We start from the raw sequence: 12,524 nt of genomic DNA, 5'->3' as shown, positions 1-12,524 counted from the left end.
GAAACACACCATGAGTTAGGATTCATTTAGCACTTCCTAAGGCTTCCACTAGATGTCAACAGTCTTTACAAAGTGGTTCTTCTCCGGTAAAAACTGACCGAACGAGAGGCCTGGAAAGTTTGTCATAGAGGGAGGGCCATTACTACTATGACGCGCGTGCCCGTGGGTACTCTCTCGTTCCGAAACGTTTAGTAAGACAATGCAATCGTCCGCCTTCAATATTATTGAAGTTCTGATTGAAAAGGCCCTAAAGATTTATGTTATACAATGTTTGAACAAACGTAAGTAAAAAATGTTTGCACATTCGTGAGGACAAGTCCTGCGCGATTCGTACATTATGAGTAGCCTTCAGAACGCGCTAACAAGAAGGAGCTATTGGGACATAAATTATTAACTTTTTCGAAAAAAACTACATTTGATGTGGACCTGGGATTCTTGGAAGTGCCTTCTGATGAAGAAAATCAAAGGTAAGTGAATATTTACAATAGTATATTTGATTTTAGATGAGTCCAAGATGGCGCTAACCTGTATCGCTTAGCCTATTTTTCTGAGCATAGCACCTTGTTTATTGCAAAGTGTGATTTCCCAGTAAAGTTATTTTTAAATCTGGCAATGCGGTTGCATTCACGAGATGTTAATCTATAATTCTTTGAATGACAATATTATATTTTACCAATGTTTTCGAATAGTAATTTTGTAAATTGTAGCGCTGATTCACCGGAAGCATTTGAGGGAAAATATTTTCTGAACGTCACGCGCCGATGTAAAATGCTGTTTTTATATATAAATATGAACTTTATCGAACAAAAAATGCATGTATTGTCTAACATGATGTCCTAGGAGTGTCATCTGATTAAGATTGTCAAAGGTTAGTGCTGCATTTAGCTGTGTTTTGGGTATTTGTGATGCATGCTAGTTGCTTTGAAAATGGCAGTGTGATTATTTTTGGCAGGGTACTCTCCTAACATAATCTAATGTTTTGCTTTTGCTGTAAAGCCTTTTTGAAATCGGACAACGCGGTTCGATTCAGGAGAGGTGTATCTATAAAATGGTGTAAAATAGTCATATGTTTGAGAAATTGAAGTTATAGCATTTATGAGGTATGTGTATTTCGCGCGACGCGATTCCATTGGCTGTTGACTAGGGTGGGACGCAAACGTCCCACGTTTCCCAGACAGGTTAAAATAAAGTGGTGATCCTAAAACTGAGTTTAAATGTATTTGGCTAAGGTGTATGTAAACTTCCAACTTCAACTGTATATATAGTACATGTGCTCTGTGGGACAGGACAGAGAGAGGCATGGTCTGTAGGACAGGATAGAGAGTGGTGTGGTTTGTAGGACAGTCTAGAGAGAGGCATGGTCTGTAGGACAGGATAGAGGCGTGGTTTGTAGGACATGATAGAGAGAGGCCTGGTCTGTAGGACAGGATAGAGAGGGAGGCGTGGTTTGTAGGACAGGATAGAGAGAGAGGCGCGGTTTGTAGGACAGGATAGAGAGAGAGGCGTGGTCTGTATAGGACAGGATAGAGAGAGAGGCGTGGTTTATAGGACAGGATCGAGAGAGAGGCGTGGTTTGTAGGACAGGATAGAGAGAGGCGTGGTCTGTAGGACAGGATAGAGAGAGGCTTGGTCTGTAGGACAGAATAGAGAGAGGCTTGGTTTGTAGGACAGGATGGAGAGAGGTGTGGTCTGTAGGACAGGATAGAGAGAGAGGCGTGGTTTGTAGGACAGGATAGTGAGAGGCGTGGTCTGTATAGGACAGGATAGAGAGAGAGAGAGAGGCATGCTCTTTGGGACATTTCCTGAAGCGTGACAGATTAGCTCTGACAGACAGCAGGAAGTCTGTTTCCATGATGACGTGATAGCCTTATACTCTCATGTTGATGATAATAATGTCACAACCCCCGTTTTTGACTGAACGGTGGTGGAATGTCCCTTTTTTAATAAACAGTGAAGTATTGCATTGAGTGCTATTTTAGTGTGGCCGCATCGATCAACATATTGTGCAAAAAGACCCCAGAGAGCCATATTTATACCACTCACAGGCTTTGTCTCAAATGGAACCCTATTCTCTACAGAGTGCACTACTTTTGACCAGGGCTGCACCCTATTCCCTATAAAGTGCACTACTTTTGACCAGAGTCCTATGGTACCTGGTCAAAAGTAGTGCACATTAAAGGGAAAAGGGTGCCATTTAGGTCATTGACACAGTCTAGTAATGTCTCAGACCTGAAACCATTGAAATACAGTAACAGTATTGGGCAGTTCTATCTTTGTAGCTTTACCTTTCTCTTCATCATAGTGAAGTATAGATTTGCACTGTTCAAATTAAAATACAGTAGAACATTCTGTGAATGCTATAGAGTTCTTTGAAGAGTAGTGTAAGGCTTTGTGGAGAGGTCCCTTAAAACCTTGACCTAACCTGTTAGATGTAAACGCCCCAATTTCGAAAGTGAGTATACACCTCAACAATTTATAGCTATTTTTTACCAGAAAGGTGAGATTTTCATCTCTTTTGGAGTATGTAGCATTCCTAGTTATTGTTGATGGCCCTCTCATTGCCTTTGGGTATGTCTATTTAGGCGAAAATCTATATTTTGCCATCATCATCCAAGGTATGTCAAAGCTACATAATATACAAAGTGATATGTTCCATACTTGTTGATTATAAACGCTTATTACATAAAAAAGATGCTATGTTACTATTCTTACTAGTTATGTTGAAATAATCTAAACCCAAATGACAGGCCTTATTTAAAAAGTTCTGAAACAAGAGGTATTCTGTTGTCTTGAGACCTCTCATAGGAAGCGGTTTAAAGAAATACAGTACTTTAGTCATCAGTTGCTTACACTAGGTTCACACTTCAAATCAAATGTATGTTTGTATGTTATTACAGTTAGTTGATGCTTTTGATACACTGTATGACCCTGTTGAAGGTTGTGAGTGGATTGTTTCATAAAGGAGCCAGATGAACGTTGGTGTTATCACGGGTTGATAATTCAGTCAGAGTCCACTGTGAAGGGAAACCTTGCAGAGTAGGCATGCAGCTCAGGCCTCCTCCTCCTTCTCCTCATCCTCCTCCTCCTCCAGCTTCTTCTCCAGCTCCTCCTCCTTCCATCTTCCTAAGAACTCTCTCCAGCTGTTAAATGACCCACTGAGTGTGACTTTTAGGCTTGCTGTTAGATTTAGAATATATTCTCATACTGTTAGACCTACATATCTCACTTGTTGATCTCTAAGCAGGACTAGGCCTGTCATCTTATTCCAAAATAATCTATTAGGATTTTGACAAATGTCTGACCTGACACTCTACCAGTGTCTACATAACAACTTCTGACCTGCTCACAGCATCCTAACACATGTTCTTCTTACCCCTTCTGTCAGGGTAGAAATGAAGCTTCTAGCAGCCATAGCAGTGGTGCTCCTCCTAGTGGTGGCGGACAGTATGGCGGCCAGAGGCGCATCCAGGAGGACCAAGAGGGAGCTGATGAGCCCGCTGCACATGGGGGGAATCAGGGACCCGTTTGGGTCGTACTGCGAGCGGAGAGGGGGCTGCTGCCCGGGCCGGGACGACCAGTGTACGGTGCCCTACCTGGACACCATCTGTTACTGTGACCTGTTCTGTAACCGAACCATCTCAGACTGCTGTCCTGACTTCTGGGGCCACTGTCTGGGCATCTCACCCCCTTTCATTGGTAAGTGAGAGGGTGTGTGTGGGGAGGAGGGTGTGAGGCGGCGGGGGGGTCGTATGGTGAGTGCGTGTGTATGGGCCTGCCACTTAGGATTCAAACAGAAAGGCCCAGTACAGTGGCAGACCTGTACAGTAGCCAAAGTATATAGGTAGGTCCCACACTGAGTGGCTAGTATGGGACTACTGAATGAATGGCAACTACCAACTGCTAATCCTACGCACAGGCAAAGTTATGTGTTCAACTGTCACAGTACATTAGGTAAGAGGTCCCATTAGCCTGTGAAACCTTAGTACACTGTGGTAAAATAAAATGTTATTTGTCATATGCTTCACAAACAACAGGTGTAGACTAACAGGGAAGTGCTTACGGACGCTTCCCAAAAAGGCAGAAAGAAAAAAAGAGAAATAATATAAAAATAATAACTCAAAGAATAAATACACAATGTTTAACGATAACTTGGCTATATACACAGTACCGAGTCGATGTGCAGGGGTACGAGGTAATTAAGGTAGATGTGTACATGTAGGTAGGGATAAAGTTACTAGTTAACAGGATAGACAATAGACAGTAGCAGCAATGTATGTGATGAGTCAAAAGAGATTAGTGCAACAAAGGTTCACTTTCTCTGCTTTCACGGTATAAACATGCTTCACATACACTATAACTCTGCTAGTCGTTGTGGAGGTGTAAAATGTTCTGCTGGCAGCAGGGCCCAACCTGAGAAGAGACCAGGGACAGTAGTCTTCTTATTAGTCTGAGACAGAGGGAGGGGGGAGGTCGGAGGGAGGGATGAGTGGACGTCAGGAGAAAGAATGCACACTATGCAGAGAGAGTGAGAGATAGGCGACGGGAACGGGACATGAGGTAGGGAGAGATAGGCGACGGGAACGGGACAGGGGGTAGGGAGAGATAGGCGACGGGAACGGGACAGGAGGTAGGGAGAGATGGGCGACGGGAACGGGACAGGAGGTAGGGAGAGATGGGCGACGGGAACGGGACAGGAGGTAGGGAGAGATGGGCGACGGGAACGGGACAGGAGGTAGGGAGAGATGGGCGACGGGAACGGGACAGGAGGTAGGGAGAGATGGGCGACGGGAACGGGACAGGAGGTAGGGAGAGATGGGCGACGGGAACGGGACAGGAGGTAGGGAGAGATGGGCGACGGGAACGGGACAGGAGGTAGGGAGAGATGGGCGACGGGAACGGGACAGGAGGTAGGGAGAGATGGGCGACGGGAACGGGACAGGAGGTAGGGAGAGATGGGCGACGGGAACGGGACAGGAGGTAGGGAGAGATAGGCGACGGGAACGGGACAGGAGGTAGGGAGAGATAGGCGACGGGAACGGGACAGGAGGTAGGGAGAGATAGGCGACGGGAACGGGACAGGAGGTAGGGAGAGATAGGCGACGGGAACGGGACAGGAGGTAGGGAGAGGTCGAGGTAGGTATGTGCTCGCTAGATGACAGGGAGGTTGCATTTCCCAAAAGAGGGACATAAACACACCTTAGCCTATGGGAGACGGGGGAAAGAGAAAGGAGTATTCATTTCTCACTCTCTCTACCTCACTTGCTCTTTTCCATCTCCCAGCTCACCTTATCAGAGAGCAGCTCAGACAAACTGTAGGATAAATTTCCAAACCCTTTCATTCAAATCAAGACAAATCATTCTTGGAAACAGTAAATGCATCCCTTCCTCCAAACAGTTTCCGGCATGTCAGCTGAAGTTAAGGATTAGGGTTAGGTTTAGGTTCACCTCTCCTAGTTCCCACTCCACAGAACCATTAGCAGAAGTTAAGGATTAGGGTTAGGTTTAGGTTCACCTCTCCTAGTTCCCACTCCACAGAACCATTAGCAGAAGTTAAGGATTAAGGTTAGGTTTAGGTTCACCTCTCCTAGGTCCAACTCCACAGAACCATTAGCTCAAGTTAAGGGTTAGGGTTAGGTTTAGGTTCACCTCTCCTAGTTCCCACTCCACAGAACCATTAGCTCAAGTTAAGGGTTAGGGTTAGGTTTAGGTTCACCTCTCCTAGTTCCCACTCCACAGAACCATTATGGAGTAGTGATGGATTTAAGAAGAGTCTATCGATACACTCGTGAGTTAATATACTGTAAGAAACATAATAAAAAAATCCCCATCAAAATCCATTCAGTTTAAGTTAGAGATATCTTTTTTTTGCATGGGCTGCGTCTCAATCCACCACATCTGCCGATGTCGGCCCACCGTATCTGCAGCTACGGCTGTGTTTGTCAGACTATGAGACATCCCAAAAATCGTTCTTCTCACGAAAACGTCTGCAGTGTCAGGGGACTCGTCTGAAGTCGGTAATGCTGATGTGCCAACTGTCTGTACTGTAGCGTCTGAAACAATGTAGGCTACAAACCAATGTTTGGCTCGATGTGCCATGGGACTCGTCGGAAGGAAACCCATACAAATCAATGGAAGTATAGAGGTTGTTTTGTGCCAACAAAAAAAAGGGTTAAATGTGTCCAAAAAAATATACAATATTTTCTGAGCTTTCTTATGTCTCCTAGATATAGGACAGACACTTCAAAACCTTTTGTTAACTTTCTAACTACACACCTCACAGCCAGGGTGTTACTGTTAACTCTCTCACTACACACCTCACAGCCAGGGTGTTACTGTTAACTCCCTCACTACACACCTCACAGCCAGGGTGTTACTGTTAACTCTCTCACTACACACCTCACAGCCAGGGTGTTACTGTTAACTCTCTCACTACACACCTCACAGCCAGGGTGTTACTGTTAACTCTCTCACTACACACCTCACAGCCAGGGTGTTACTGTTAACTCTCTCACTACACACCTCACAGCCAGGGTGTTACTGTTAACTCTCTCACTACACACCTCACAGCCAGGGTGTAACTGTTAACTCTCTCACTACACACCTCACAGCCAGGGTGTTACTGTTAACTCTCTCACTACACACCTCACAGCCAGGGTGTTACTGTTAACTCTCTCACTACACACCTCACAGCCAGGATGTTACTGTTAACTCTCTCACTACACACCTCACAGCCAGGGTGTTACTGTTAACTCTCTCACTACACACCTCACAGCCAGGGTGTTACTGTTAACTCTCTCACTACACACCACACAGCCAGGATGTTACTGTTAACTCTCTCACTACACACCTCACAGCCAGGGTGTTACTGTTAACTCTCTCACTACACACCTCACAGCCAGGGTGTTACTGTTAACTCTCTCACTACACACCTCACAGCCAGGGTGTTACTGTTAACTCTCTCACTACACACCTCACAGCCAGGGTGTTACTGTTAACTCTCTCACTACACACCTCACAGCCAGGATGTTACTGTTAACTCCCTCACTACACACCTCACAGCCAGGGTGTTACTGTTAACTCTCTCACTACACACCTCACAGCCAGGGTGTTACTGTTAACTCTCTCACTACACACCTCACAGCCAGGATGTTACTGTTAACTCTCTCACTACACACCTCACAGCCAGGGTGTTACTGTTAACTCCCTCACTACACACCTCACAGCCAGGGTGTTACTGTTAACTCCCTCACTACACACCTCACAGCCAGGGTGTTACTGTTAACTCTCTCACTACACACCTCACAGCCAGGGTGTTACTGTTAACTCTCTCACTACACACCTCACAGCCAGGGTGTTACTGTTAACTCTCTCACTACACACCTCACAGCCAGGGTGTTACTGTTAACTCTCTCACTACACACCTCACAGCCAGGATGTTACTGTTAACTCTCTCACTACACACCTCACAGCCAGGATGTTACTGTTAACTCTCTCACTACACACCTCACAGCCAGGGTGTTACTGTTAACTCTCTCACTACACACCTCACAGCCAGGATGTTACTGTTAACTCTCTCACTACACACCTCACAGCCAGGGTGTTACTGTTAACTCTCTCACTACACACCTCACAGCCAGGGTGTTACTGTTAACTCTCTCACTACACACCTCACAGCCAGGATGTTACTGTTAACTCTCTCACTACACACCTCACAGCCAGGGTGTTACTGTTAACTCTCTCACTACACACCTCACAGCCAGGATGTTACTGTTAACTCCCTCACTACACACCTCACAGCCAGGGTGTTACTGTTAACTCTCTCACTACACACCTCACAGCCAGGGTGTTACTGTTAACTCTCTCACTACACACCTCACAGCCAGGGTGTTACTGTTAACTCCCTCACTACACACCTCACAGCCAGGGTGTTACTGTTAACTCTCTCACTACACACCTCACAGCCAGGGTGTTACTGTTAACTCTCTCACTACACACCTCACAGCCAGGGTGTTACTGTTAACTCTCTCACTACACACCTCACAGCCAGGGTGTTACTGTTAACTCTCTCACTACACACCTCACAGCCAGGATGTTACTGTTAACTCTCTCACTACACACCTCACAGCCAGGGTGTTACTGTTAACTCTCTCACTACACACCTCACAGCCAGGGTGTTACTGTTAACTTTCTCACTACACACTCTGTGTGTGGGTGTGTGTTTGTGGACACGTGGGTGCCTGCATGGCTGGTAGCTTGGGTGCTTTCCCTCTCCCACTGGCGTTTGAGCACGCCCGTGTGTGCCCCTCATGCCTTCGTGCCTTTGTGTGTCTGGTGTCTGGAGTGTGTGTCTGTGTCTGGAGTGTGTAGTGTAAATCATCCATGGTATCACCATCTTAAAACAATTCCATATGTTAGCCCCCCCCCCCCCAACGGATTAGACTTTTAGAGGTAATGAGACAGACAGACAGACAGACAGACAGACAGACAGACAGACAGACAGACAGACAGACAGACAGACAGACAGACAGACAGACAGACAGACAGACAGACAGACAGACAGACAGACAGACAGACAGACAGACAGACAGACAGACAGACAGACAGACAGACAGACAGACAGACAGACAGACAGACAGACAGAGGAGTAGCTGCTGGAGTGTTACTGTGTTACTACCATAAATCACACAGCAGTCTCCTGCAGGGCACGGCCCAACACAGCGTCAGCATCTGACCTTCCTCCTACACAAGGGGAGTGTTACTGTGTTACTACCATAAAACACACAGCAGTCTCCTGCAGGGCACGGCCCAACACAGCGTCAGCATCTGACCTTCCTCCTACACAAGGGGAGTGTTAGAGGGAAGAGGTCAACAGAGATGGTGTAGACATCTGTCCCAGTCAGTCCAGGACTTCAACTGAACATTGGAATGACCCTGTAAACCTTTGAAAATGACAAAAGACATTGGAAAGGAAATAGTGCTGAGAAAACTTAGAAAAAAGGACCATGAGGATAACACATGGATTATACGTTTTTGATTCAAACTCCATGGAATGTCTAATCCTATACTGATGAGGCCTCGATGGAATTTAAATTGACCCCACCTCCGGAGGCCACACGGGTGTGTGTGGTTTTGTCTTTGCCCAGCGAGGGGTGGGATGTGTGAGGTAGAGTGGCGCCCCTGTACCCTGGAACCCCTGGAGGTGGCAGGGTTTTCATTAAGTGTGTGTGTGTGTGTGTGTAATTAAGCTTGTTAAGGCATGATGAGGACCTGTTAGCCCTGGGAAACAGAGGACAGAAGCCAACAGGACATTCCAACACAAGATTACTGCAGCTCAGGGTTCCCCAGACCCCACACACTACTACACACCTCACAGCCAGGGTGTTACTGTTAACTCTCTCACTACACACCTCACAGCCAGGGTGTTACTGTTAACTCTCTCACTACACACCTCACAGCCAGGGTGTTACTGTTAACTCTCTCACTACACACCTCACAGCCAGGGTGTTACTGTTAACTCTCTCACTACACACCTCACAGCCAGGGTGTTACTGTTAACTCTCTCACTACACACCTCACAGCCAGGATGTTACTGTTAACTCTCTCACTACACACCTCACAGCCAGGGTGTTACTGTTAACTCTCTCACTACACACCTCACAGCCAGGGTGTTACTGTTAACTCTCTCACTACACACCTCACAGCCAGGGTGTTACTGTTAACTCTCTCACTACACACCTCATAGCCAGGGTGTTACTGTTAACTCTCTCACTACACACCTCACAGCCAGGGTGTTACTGTTAACTCTCTCACTACACACCTCACAGCCAGGGTGTTACTGTTAACTCTCTCACTACACACCTCACAGCCAGGATGTTACTGTTAACTCTCTCACTACACACTCTGTGTGTGGGTGTGTGTTTGTGGACACGTGGGTGCCTACATGGTTGGTAGCTTGGGTGCTTTCCCTCTCCCGCTGGCGTTTGAGCACGCCGTGTGTGCCCCTCATGCCTGCGCGCCTTTGTGTGTCTGGAGTGTAGAGTGTGTCTGTAGTGTAGAGTGTGTGGAGTGTGTGTTTGTAGTGTGGAGTGTGTGTGTGTAGTGTAGAGTGTGTCTGTATTGTAAAGTGTGTGTCTGTAGTGTAGAGTGTGTGTGTAGTGCAGAGTGTGTGTGGAGTGTGTGTTTGTAGTGTGGAGTGTGTGTGTGTAGTGTAGAGTGTGTAGTGTAGAGTGTGTGGAGTATGTATTGTAGAGTGTGTTATGTAGAGTGTGTGTGTAGTGTAGAGTGTGTGTAGTGTAGAGTGTGTTTGTAGTGTAGAGTGTGTGGAGTGTGTAGTGTAGAGTGTGCGTGTAGTGTAGAGTGTGTGTAGTGTAGAGTGTGTGTGTGTAGTGTAGAGTGTGTGTGTGTGTGTATACATGGGAGTGTTGTGAGAAGATACAGTGGAGGAATCTGTATGAGTCAGCCTCTCAGATCTTCCACCACAACTGGACCAAAAAGTTATCATTAATGTGATCCTATCGGCTGTCTGCATCTTTTTGAATTTCCTCCCTTTGTTTCCTTCCAGGCACTTGTGAAAGAAACAGCCACAAATTCCTCTCAGGACAAACATACAAAGAAAACTGCAACTTATGGTACGTGTCTCTAACGTCTTCCTCTCTTTTCTCCCTGTACAGTGCATTCAGAAAGTATTCAGACCCCTTGACTTTTTCCACATTCTGTTAGGTTACAGCCTTATTCTAAAATGGATTACATTTTTTTAAATCCTCAGAAATCTACATACAATACCCCATAATGACGAAGCAAAAACAGTTATGTTGTGAAATTTTGACCAAATGTATGAAAAATAAAAAACAGAAATACCTTGTTTAAATAAGTAATCAGACCCTTTGCTATGAGACTCGAAATTGAGCTCAGGTGCATCCTGTTTCCATTGATCATCCTTGAGATGTTTCTACAACTTGATTGGAGTCCACCTGTGGTAAATTAAATTGATTGGACATGATTTGTAAAGGCACACACCTGTCTATATAAGGTCCCACAGTTGATAGTGCATGTCAGAGCAAAAACCAAGCCATGAGGTTAAAGTAATTGTCCGTAGAGCTCCGAGACAGGATTATGTCAAAGCACAGATCTGGGGAAGGGTACCAAAAAAAAATCTGCAGCATTGAATGTCCCCAAGAACACGGTGGACTCCATCATTCTTAAATGGAAGAAGTCTGGAACCACCAAGACTCTTCCTAGAGCTGGCCGCCCTGACAAACTGAGCAATCAGGGGAGAAGGGCCTTGGTCAGGGAGGTGACCAAGAACCCGATGGTCACTCTGACAGAGCTCTAGAGTTCCTCTGTGGAGATGGGAGAACCTTCCAGAAGGACAACCATCTCTGCAGCACTCCACCAGTCAGCCCTTTATGGTAGAGTGGCCAGATGGAAGCCACTCCTCAGTAAAAGGCACATGACAGCCCGCTTGGAGTTTGCCAAAAGGCATCTAAAGACTCTCAGACCATGAGAAACAAGATTCTCTGGTCTGATGAAACCAAGAATGCCAAGCGTCACGTCTGGCGGAAACCTGGCACCATCCCTACGGGGAAGCATGGTGGTGGCAGCATCATGCTGTGGGGATGTGTTTCAGCAGCAGTCAGGATTGATGAAAAGATGAACGGATCAAAGTACAGAGAGATTCTTGATGAAAACCTGCTGCAGAGCGCTCAAGACCTCAGACTGGGGCGATGGTTCACCTTCCAACAGGACAACGACCCTAAGCACACAGCCAAGACAACGCAGGAGTGGCTTTGGGACAAGTCTCTGAATGTCTTACAGTGGCCCAGCCAGACCCCGGACTTGAACCCGATCGAACATCTCTGGAGAGACCTGAAAATAGCTGTGCAGCAACGCCCCCCATCCAACCTGACAGAGCTTGAGAGGATCTGCAGAGAAGAATGGGAGAAACTCCCCAAATACAGGTGTGCCAAGCTTGTAGCATCATACCCAAGAAGGCTCAATGCTGTAATCGCTGCTAATGGTGCTTCAACAAAGTACTGAGTAAAGGGTCTGAATACTTATGTGATATTTACGTTTTTTATTTGTTATAAATTAGCAAGAATTTCTAAAAACCTGTTTTTGCTTTGTCATTATGGGGAATTGTGTGTAGAATGAGGAAATAAAAAATAAAAAAACATTTCAGAATAAGTCTGTAATATAACAAAATGTGGAAAAAGTCAAGGGGTCTGAGTACTTTCCTAAGGCACTGTATATCTCTGTCTTTACCTCTCCCCTCTCACTCCCTTTCTTTACATCTCTCTGTCCAAACAGTGATCACTCCTTCAAACACTGATCTGATGACGTGACCTTTCTGGTTGTACCACAGACAGACCCACATTATCCATGGAGAGTTTTGGGACCCCTGTCCATTCATTTGGTTTAATGTAGCTATCGCCTTCATGAAATGAAAGAGTCTTGCATCTTATCAAACAAGCAGCGGAGGAAAAGCAACAGCTAGATATGGTTGCACATCACCCTGCAAAACAACA

General features: G+C 46.0%; 1 protein-coding gene across 3 annotated transcripts in view; it reads left to right on the top strand.

The window, feature by feature from the left end:
- LOC115175492 (tubulointerstitial nephritis antigen-like) overlaps window positions 1-12,524 on the top strand; it is a 66,719-nt gene that overhangs the window by 4,414 nt on the left and 49,781 nt on the right. For 2 of the 3 annotated variants that reach the window (XR_003872045.1, XM_029734748.1), the window contains exons 2-3: window positions 3,386-3,696; window positions 10,562-10,628. Coding sequence is in view for 2 of the 3 variants with exons in the window: in XM_029734748.1 (XP_029590608.1) it covers window positions 3,393-3,696; window positions 10,562-10,628 (371 nt within the window). In the remaining variant the exon portion in view is untranslated. The remainder of the gene's footprint in view (window positions 1-3,385; window positions 3,697-10,561; window positions 10,629-12,524) is intronic. The other variant, XM_029734749.1, reaches the window with a different exon arrangement.

This window comes from Salmo trutta, chromosome 36 (assembly GCF_901001165.1).
Source record: "Salmo trutta chromosome 36, fSalTru1.1, whole genome shotgun sequence".
Taxonomy (NCBI): domain Eukaryota; kingdom Metazoa; phylum Chordata; class Actinopteri; order Salmoniformes; family Salmonidae; genus Salmo; species Salmo trutta.
The sequence above is the reverse complement of the archived record's forward strand: the minus strand, read 5'-3'. Positions and strand labels throughout refer to the sequence as shown.